Genomic DNA, 9,528 nt, shown 5'->3' with positions numbered 1-9,528 from the left:
TTCCTTAGTGCTACCTGATGTGGGGGTTCCATCTTCCATCTGCTATCCACGCTATACATCTCTGGGAGAAGTGGGACTACGAAGTTACTCTGTCTTCCTATAATGTGTAAGTACAGAATAGGCTAGACAGATTTGTTACTTTCTCTTGTGACTTGAACTTTCTGCCTTTTGTATTTTACCTAACCCTTGGGGTGTTTGGTTTAAGGAATTATGTTGCTGTTACGTTTTTGCACTTACATTTTATTCTAATAAAGCTACCTCTTTTTACCAGTGTGTGTTCATTGCAGGGGGAATGTGGCTCTGAATCCAGCACCTTGACCATTTAGCCACGGAATACCATATAGTTGGGTATTTTGCCTTAAGACTCCAAAATAAGGAGTGCATCATAGGCTCTTGTCTTTTGGAATCCTTGGCAGGTTTATTTCTGGCACTTTGGGTTTCCCATTGGCCCAGAGTGGGTGATCAGTTTAAGGAGTGGTGGTGGTCTACCTACCTTGCAGGATTGTTGTTGGTTTACTCAGCCCTGGTAAAGGAGGCACAGGTTGTGCTTGGCTGGGATCAATTGCCCTGGGCTTGGAAGTTGACTCCCTGGTGAAAATGCTGAGCATTCTTGACACTAAGCATGATTGCACAGGAGTGAATCTCACTGAACTCAAAAAGCATGCAAATGATCAAACCTGCCCTCTCCTCCTCCTCCCTCTTGCCCCTTCCCCCTCTCCTCCTGGTCAGTTTTACCTATCCTAAACATGATTGCACAGGAGTAAATGCCATTGAACTCAGTAAGCACACAGTATCTCTGTACTGCCCTACAAATTTGTAAAAATGCAAACACAATTTGGGTTGGTCTTTCACAGTTCAATCCTTTCCTGTGTAGCTTGGAAGAATTTGGTAACGTGCCTCTGAGCATATGGTGAGTGGTAGCAACACCTGCAATCAGCCCTAATAACAGAAACAAGACATGTGCTGTGCTGATATTGTAACAATATTAACACAGTTGGTATAGTTCAGATAGTCACTTTAAATATGTTTGATTTACTTTGCAACTTTAATGTTTTCTATAGTAAACCATTTTCTTTTGCTTTTGTGAATATGTGAAGTACAGCAATACTTTGCATAATTTACACTAAAAAAACTCCAAAAACAACTGTGGAATAATGGCATTGACTATTCGGCAGAATAGTCTCCAATGGACGTGAGCACTGTCTCAGTTTGCATAAGAAAACAGTGGAAGGTGAAATATATTCTAGAAAATTTCTATGTGTGCTCTATGTTTTTAATTGACCACCCTTCCTTAAATGGAGCGGTTTAAGCATAGCAAACTGAACACATGCACATTGGGCTGGCCAAGTTTGTTTTTTCCAACAGCTAGATTCATTGCTTAAGTAGCAACACATTGTAATCAGTCTGATTTTACATCAAACTGCAGTTTCAGATTCAACTGTTCATGCACCCAAAATAGAAATAAAACATAACCTTCAGTTTGAAACACAAAAGTATTTCTTCATCATATGACACTGACCAATAAAAAGGCTTTGAAATTAATGAAAATAAAATTGACACAGACTTCTAGGATGAATAATACTTTTCTAGGTTAGATTCTCTGTAGAATCAGTAGTAATGCAGGAAAGAACCAAAGAACACTAACATACATACAAAAATGTAATTCTCCATCTTTGAAGATGGCAGATGTTGCCACCACTCACCATATGCTCAGAGGCACATCTTACCAAATTCTTCCAAGCTACACGGGAAGTGGATTGGACTGTGAAAGACCAACCCAAACTGTTTTGAGTTTTGACAAATTTGTAGGGCAGTACAGTATCTCAGAGAGGTCAGGTCTCCTGCTCCCTGGTGCATTCACTATAGCTGCCCAATTTCGCTGCTTTTTAAAGTTTGATAGAAATACCTATTAGCTATAGGTACTTCTTAAACTGCAAAGTTTTTTTTTCCTATTAGTGAATTCATATTCTGCCTAATCATAAAAACCTCTACATCTGACAGAAATCCTCTCCATTAATGTTATGTCCTCTTGGGTTAAAAAAAATAAGACGACCTCGAGATGAGTGATTTGAGTTCTGTGACCTTGCATTTGAGAAATGATGCCATCCCATCTACAGCATCATGGCGGAATGAAGACAGTAAAATGGCACAACTGGCAAAGTAGGGACTTTTGCCGGCTCCTCTTTCTCAGCCATATTGTGATTGGAGCAGTCCTGACTCCGCTGCCCCTGGGAACACATCCTTTCTCACCCCCATCATACCTCTAAGGGAAACAACATCCCCTACCCTATAGTTCCTAGCACACAAAATGGTGACAAGGAATTGCTATTTCAGAAAACCACATGTACATTTACTTACCTTAAATCACTACTAACATTCAATTCCAGAGGTTCTTTTTTAGAAACTATGTGTTTTTGTACTTACACCTTAAACAATATTAGTTATCACTTCAGGTTTTTAAATCGCTAATAATTTTAAATTGTTTAGCAATAGTGCAGTTGTGTATTATTACTATTTACTTTGCTCCATTTAGGAGCAAGTATATTAGCTTTTGTACAACCCCATTCCATGCATGTGTATTCAAGAGTCCCCCTATTCAAACGGAATCACTTCCAAGTAAGCACACTTAAAATGCAACCGTAGTCTTCTGCTAGGAAGAGACTTTAGAAAGCAGTTCTTTCTCCTAGATTTTAAGACCTAGAACTCATTCTACTACACCAGTTCAAATTGGTTAACACTTTTGACCAGTACTAACTTAATGGAACATTTGATCTCACAGTTGGGATAAATTGTACCTTCTAAGACCACCAGCAAAACCATGTAATCAAAGCGTGTAAAATCCTGGCTTGTGGCCTTTACACTCTTCTCTAGATGCTAAATTGTCCTCTAAGAGACCAAATAGAAAATGTTTCGTTTAATACTCCCATCATGAGTAAGTTTGTAAGCTGTACACTCAAGCCAGGTTTATTACCTTCTTATAGACCTCAAGCACACGATAAACCCGAAAAGGCAGTTTTAAGATTTGAGTTGAACTTCTGGTGCACCCACCTACAAATGTCCAGTGTGGAGTAGAATTCCCTTGTCCCATGGAGAGTGGATGGTCAGGCTAAGGGTGAGTTCCTGACACCCCAGATTCCGTTTGGGCAGCAAAATTGCCAGGGAAGCCCAAATGAGTCTTCTGCTTCCCTTCAGACTTAAGAGGAGCTTCGGGGAGTTTGTGTTGTAGGTAAGCCTCCTCCTGCCCAATCCCTCCACTATCGATATGGCTGACAAGGGTCAAACCAACCTGTATGGGATCACTTCTTCATCCCTACAGCTGGACCTGAATGGCAATAGTTGTTTGGTAAGTCTGCAATGTCATTTTGCACGAGTTGAGCAATCCTATCATATTCCCGCCTCATCCTGGAGCAGACACTTGCCAATCCATTGTGATGACTGAGCAGGTAGGAACAGGATAATGCATTTGATAACTGGTTTCATATTGTTCACAGAACACTTGGATGTATATGTTGCGTTTCCTAAGGGCTGAGGATTTTGGCATATATCCCCAGAATTCCTACATAAATTTGTTTGGTAGGCCAGTAATCTCTCCATATTACATGTGAAGGCATAAAAGCTGCAAGATAGGGCTTAGCTAAAACCACCTACATGTAGTGAACCATGGAATTCCAACCCTCATCTTATGCTCTTAACTAGTATGCTGTACCAGACCACTTATTCACGAAGTTGAAACGGAAGTTGTAATTTAACAGCTACCTTACCCATTATTTTGAGTAGAAGCATAATGTAACCAAACATGAAATAACATGAACTCTAACCACAAGACATGCAACAACTGTTCATTGATTTGGATCAATTCATGCAAGCCAGCCACATGGTAAAACGCTCAAATAGCTATTTAGTGGTTGTTCCACAATGTTAATAATTTGAGATCAGGTAGATTAATGGTGAATCTTCTCAACAGCTAGCTTAGTGATGCTATAAAAACCAGCAAAACCACATATAGTGTATTGTACTGAGTAACTTTCCAGGAGGAGCAATCATACAGCTGACTGGGTATAAAATCAAGCCTGTGTGTCTTTTTGGGAGAAGCACCAATATTTTATTGTAAGGCTTATTTTATATCTTATTGACAGCGGCAAGGCAGCTATTGCCCTGTGGATGCTCCCAAGCTGCTCCCGTTAACATATGCAACTCCCAGCCACCTGTGGTGAAGGTATGCTGTATGATTATATTATCACAATACTGATTATCTTCTCCATTAGTGGGTAACATGCAGCTCATAATTTGGGAAAAACTGCATGTGTTACTAGGTATGGTGTTGGAGCAGTCATAAGATGGCAGCTACCACATCAGTAACCGTTTATTTATTTTATTTGTTTTATTTATAGACCGCCCATAGCGAGTGGCTCTCTGGACGGTGTACAAAAAGATTTTGTACAACCGTTGCCTGTAAGTGGGGCATAAGCCACTTTATAATGTCAGTCAGGACATTTTTCCTGTCATTTCAGCCTCGTTTGAGCTAGCTGAGAGCTCAGCTACACAGCGATTCTTACCCTCCTCCAAATCATTTAAATGTGTAACTTCTTTCCAAGTTTGAGCATGCTAAAATAATCCTAACTCTCCAACCTTCATTGCAGGATATGGATAAGACATTTCACTGTCTTGAATAAAAGTACAGTATTTTCAAAAAATGTTTTTTCTTTTTTTATTGCTCTTAATTCAGGGAAAGATGCTGCATAAAATCCAATCTGTTCTAGAAATATAAGTGACCTTTCCAGTACATAACATTTCAAATATCAAAGTATATGGTAAACATACAAATAAAGAGAAGGCAACATACCTCCTTTTTTCAGTACAGTATCTTAAATCATAAAATTCCATAAAGTAAACTGGCAGATACGTGAAAATGAAGTCCACTGGTGCTTTAGACACCCTTGCTAAACTCAGAAGCGGTTATTTCATTTTTAATATGGTCCAACATACCCAGGGCAAATAAAAGTATTTTTTTAAACAGATAATTTCCTATGCTAATTTTCTTTTAAATTAAAGCTCTCATCTACCCATTTACTCCCTCACTTTCAAAATATATTGGTACTATAAATATAAATGCTATCTATGAAGAAATGTAGTAAATCAAGCTTCTTCAAGTTTCTTGTTTAGAAATTAGACAAAATGAAAAATATTTTGACGGGTTTCATTCTGCTGCATACCTTTTTTTAAGCAAAACCTACATTTCTTCTATGTATTGTGATACCTCTGGGTACACAAATGATGGTAGTTCAGTGTTGATTTCAACAGTCAAAAAGTTTCCTTCCAGATAAACTCACAGTGCACTTAAGAAATCAAATATTACCTGGAAGCAATTTAGTACATCTTGGCTTTTAGAAATAAAATACAGCAGCGTTAAACTTAGTGATATAACATGATCCATCTTCACACTCATTGGAGCCTTTCACATTATATCGTGATCACACAGTGGTAAAATTGTCATAAGAAAGTGACATTGCTATTTGGTAGACTGGTTCTAGTATACAAATACCTGACGGTTCTGGAGAATACATACAGATTTTTGTCCACACTAAAATAAACCATTTACATTCTAACACAACACTGCAATAGCCTAAAGGGGAAGATGTTAAAAATCAAGTCTTTTTTTGTATTGACAAAGTAGCTATGTTTAATAAAGGTACTTGCTGCCAACTGTCGTTACAAATGCAGACACACCAACTAAGGCATTCATACCAGTTACTCACTTTGAACCAATAGGCTTAAAAAAAAATACTACAACAGAAATAAAATTGTTCAACATATTTCTATTTCAGAAATCTGTTTAAAAGTTAACACACAGTTTTAAGCCTTCCCCTATGGTTTTTAAATTTTTATTTAGGCACATATGAGTTTTTTTTTTTGTCAGATTTTTCACGCATACTACTGTGAATTTCCAGACTCTCAAGAAAAGCAAGCAATGCCCCCATCAGTTCACAAGCATAGGAATTTACTAGAGTTACGGGCTGGATCTATTTAAACGGCTGAACACCCATACAGTGCCATGGAGACACGCAGATCCAGCAAAGGTGGGAGAAAAGAACAATAGCAGCACAAGAAGAGGAAGGGAAAGGTGACTTGTGGGAGCATGACCAAGTTTCCCCTTTCAACCATATGGCTGTTCAACCAGTGTAGTCAGAGGTTAAATGACCTTTTAAAAAAAAATGTAGTAAACATTGCATGACTTAAGTCTTCAGTGCAAAAGTCTATTCATTCAAATACTCTTTTGATTGATTGGCCAAGATAGCATCATGCTTTATGCAAGTCAGACCAGGAGCAAAAACGCTTTCTTCTTTTGTATTAGAACAGATGTTCACGAGCAATGAAAAAATGCAAAAGAATATAAACACAGACAAGGAATCTCTCAAATCCAAAGAACTCCCCAGATTTCCCAACCTTCATTTTGGTATGTAGGCAATGTTTACTTGGTTTCAGTCAGCAGAATCCAACGTATCATTAGAAGGGGGTGGGGGAGGTGCATATCTCAATCTGTAAGTGCCTAGAATAGGAAAAAGAACTTACTAAGTCACTGCTTACACTTAATAATAAAGTTATAAGAAAAGCTACAAAAACCCCAAAGTGAACATATTCTTCCACAAATGCTATTTTTCTATCCAAAAAGAGGTTTTTCTACATCTACATAGCCTGCCCAGAAGTGAGATTTTAAATAAAAAGGTAAACCTAAAACAGTTTCTTCCGAACAACCAACAAGCACACAGTATACTAGACTTGACAATCTCAGAGCAATTCCACATATTTCAATGGGACTACTTGAGAGCACATAGCTTCAGCCTACCAAATTGGTCTTTTCTGTTCAAGTTTTACCAGATATAAACACACATAAAAAAAGCCAAAGGGGTTGAAATGAATACATTACAGTTACAAATATTAAAAAGAATACAGCTATAAAACTGATGGCACCCCTTGATTTTAATGGTTTATTCACACTTATGCACATCTATGTATTTTTTTAAATGTCTGATCAGTCACATTTACAGGGAGAAGATTTTTTAAAGCTATGCATAGGGATAGCAAATGGCCTATTTTGACCTCATAACATATAAAGTATGTGTGAATTACCAATTGAAAAAGCCATGTGTTTGTCTGTTTTGTGATGTGCCATTAAAGAGATACAGAGTCACATTCTGGCAGTACAAATTCTAAGAACACAGGGAAGTAAGTGCAGTAATAGCTTCCATTTGCTTTTCCCTAACTGGTGCCATGTGGCCCAGTTTCTGCTTGGTTATATAAATGCCATCATGACAATGTAACCATTTGGGCCAACTATAAACTACTAGATGGTATTACAGACAATCGTGCACACACGCACACACACACACACAGTCATACAAACCACAGATAGCAAGATGGGAGTAACATGTGAATAACAGAAGCTAAGTGGATTCAGAAGCAACCATGTTGGGAGTTAGGATTACCTTGTTGACTGGCCTCCAAAGATGACTGCTTACAGTCCTGTGCATAGTGCCCACTAACACCACAATTATAACAGGACACATTCCCATTCTTCTTGAGCCCTGATCCATTAGTATTGGCAACCACATTTGGAGCTGGATACACAGGATATAACCTCCCATATCCTGCCATTTGCTGCATACCATAGTTGGTTTGGCTCCCCATTACTGGGTCATGCATCAGATGCCCATTTGCATATGAGGCCCGAGGCAAGTAAAAAGGAATCTGTGTTCCATTGGTTTGATGTGCTTGGTTGAGGTAGCTACCATTGCAAAGCGATGGCAGAGGGAAGAAAGGTGGAACTCTGTAGAATTGTCCATGAAGTGGATTATGATAAAAGTAACTGTTAATCTGAAGACTTCCATTGGTCACACAGCTGCATCTGCGACCACAAGACCCACAAGGCCCAGACCCCAACTGCTGTGGAGACAATAGAGTCCCATTGGCATTAGTATTTCCAACAGCACTAATATAGGACGTGGTGTCACTCTGTGCAGTGCTGTGTGTTAAAGCAGGGCTTGGACTAGGTGCAGGACCTGGGGTGTGGGTAGGTACTGCAGGAGGAACAGTAGGTTGGACCTGACTAACACAGAGACCAGATGATGGAGGTGGTGGTGTTGATGCCACAGTGTTCAGCACAGTTGTACTTTGATTGGGCAACACACTGGTAGCATGAAGAGTCACTGGTACAGTAAAAGAAGCTGGTGGAAGTGCTGTGGAGAGACCAGGTGCAGGAACAACTACTTTTAGATTGGGAGGCTGAGGGATCACTCCTGTGTTGCCCTCAACATGAGGCACCATTTGATTTAAGCCCATCACATGGGATGCAGGTTTTGGGACTGGGTCTGTAGTAGGAACTGTGGATCCTGAAAAGTTACCTGGGTTGTGGACTGGGATAAAGGCAGTGTTTGGTGATCCAATGCTTAAGTTTCCTGTTTGCTGTTGTGGTCCACTAACTGTACAACTTTCAGATGATGCCTGTGGTGAGGATATTTTCATTCTGTGTATTGCTAAATGCAATGCATGGCTACTTGGCTGGACTGTGTGTGGGAGGAAAGTGGCTGGCAAAGGGGAAGACAAAAGTTCAATGTGTTTTTCAGATTCACCAGCTGAACTCAATCCAACAGGAGCTGCATTTGCAACCACCATTCCCAAAGTTTTTCCATCAGCAGATATGGGTGGTTGGACTACAGTTTCAGGCTTCTGTGTACCATTGTGCACCACGTAGTGTAGAGCAGGCATAAAGGAAATGTGCTGAAACTGTGGATTCAAAGGATCCTCTACAATATTTCCATTGTCTGATCTCACTGAAATCTGTGCAGGTGACTTATTGAGGTCTGTAGCACCATAACCAGTAAATCTCATCACATTTTGGTTCCCAGAATCTTCAGAATTGCTATCTGTGTCTGTGGAAAACAAGGCATCATTAAACAATTAAACATTAAGGGTTCTAAAAACAGTATTTCCCAGACTTAACTCCTTTAGATAGTTTTAATATTACAAGAGCTATTCTACAATAACGAGGGGAAAAAGATTAAAGCCATCATATATTCATTAGTGTTCGTTGTCATTTTTCAGTTTCCCATTTCTTGCTAACAGGAAGCATCCAACTTTGTACCACAACTGGAAGCCACAAAAATAACTGTATAGCAAACTATCATCATTTGAATATCTTTAAAAATACACTTGTCCTGGAAAGACACTTCTGCTCACAACTTTAAAAAACATTACTGCACTATGAAAGTAATCTCATTTAATTTTTGTTTTTGTTAACAAGAAGTGAAAAACTATTTGTGACATAGGCATGGCCTTTGCAAATAAATTTTGAATATAATATCCTGACAAGCCACACTGAATACATACATTAACTTCTCAGTGGGAAAGCTACAAAGTAGTTATCTAATGATATTCAACAACCAATCAAGTTTTTAAATGATCAAAAATAAACTTAACAACCAAGTTTTACTTCAGAAAACCCAATTATATCTTTAAGATCCTAATACTTAA

At 38.8% G+C, this 9,528-nt stretch overlaps 1 protein-coding gene across 1 annotated transcript in view; it reads right to left on the bottom strand.

Moving 5' to 3' along the window:
• Nucleotides 1–4,703: 4,703 nt before the first annotated feature.
• The window catches only part of ZCCHC2 (zinc finger CCHC-type containing 2), a 42,570-nt gene continuing 37,745 nt past the window's right edge, over nucleotides 4,704–9,528 (bottom strand). The window contains exons 13-14 of the mRNA XM_061590301.1: nucleotides 7,485–8,927; nucleotides 4,704–6,547 (exon numbers count right to left, since the gene is read on the bottom strand). Coding sequence (XP_061446285.1) covers nucleotides 6,480–6,547; nucleotides 7,485–8,927 — 1,511 coding nt within the window. The 3' untranslated portion in view covers nucleotides 4,704–6,479. The remainder of the gene's footprint in view (nucleotides 6,548–7,484; nucleotides 8,928–9,528) is intronic.

The sequence above is a fragment of the Rhineura floridana genome, chromosome 1, assembly GCF_030035675.1.
Source record: "Rhineura floridana isolate rRhiFlo1 chromosome 1, rRhiFlo1.hap2, whole genome shotgun sequence".
Lineage (NCBI taxonomy): Eukaryota > Metazoa > Chordata > Lepidosauria > Squamata > Rhineuridae > Rhineura > Rhineura floridana.
The sequence above is the reverse complement of the archived record's forward strand: the minus strand, read 5'-3'. Positions and strand labels throughout refer to the sequence as shown.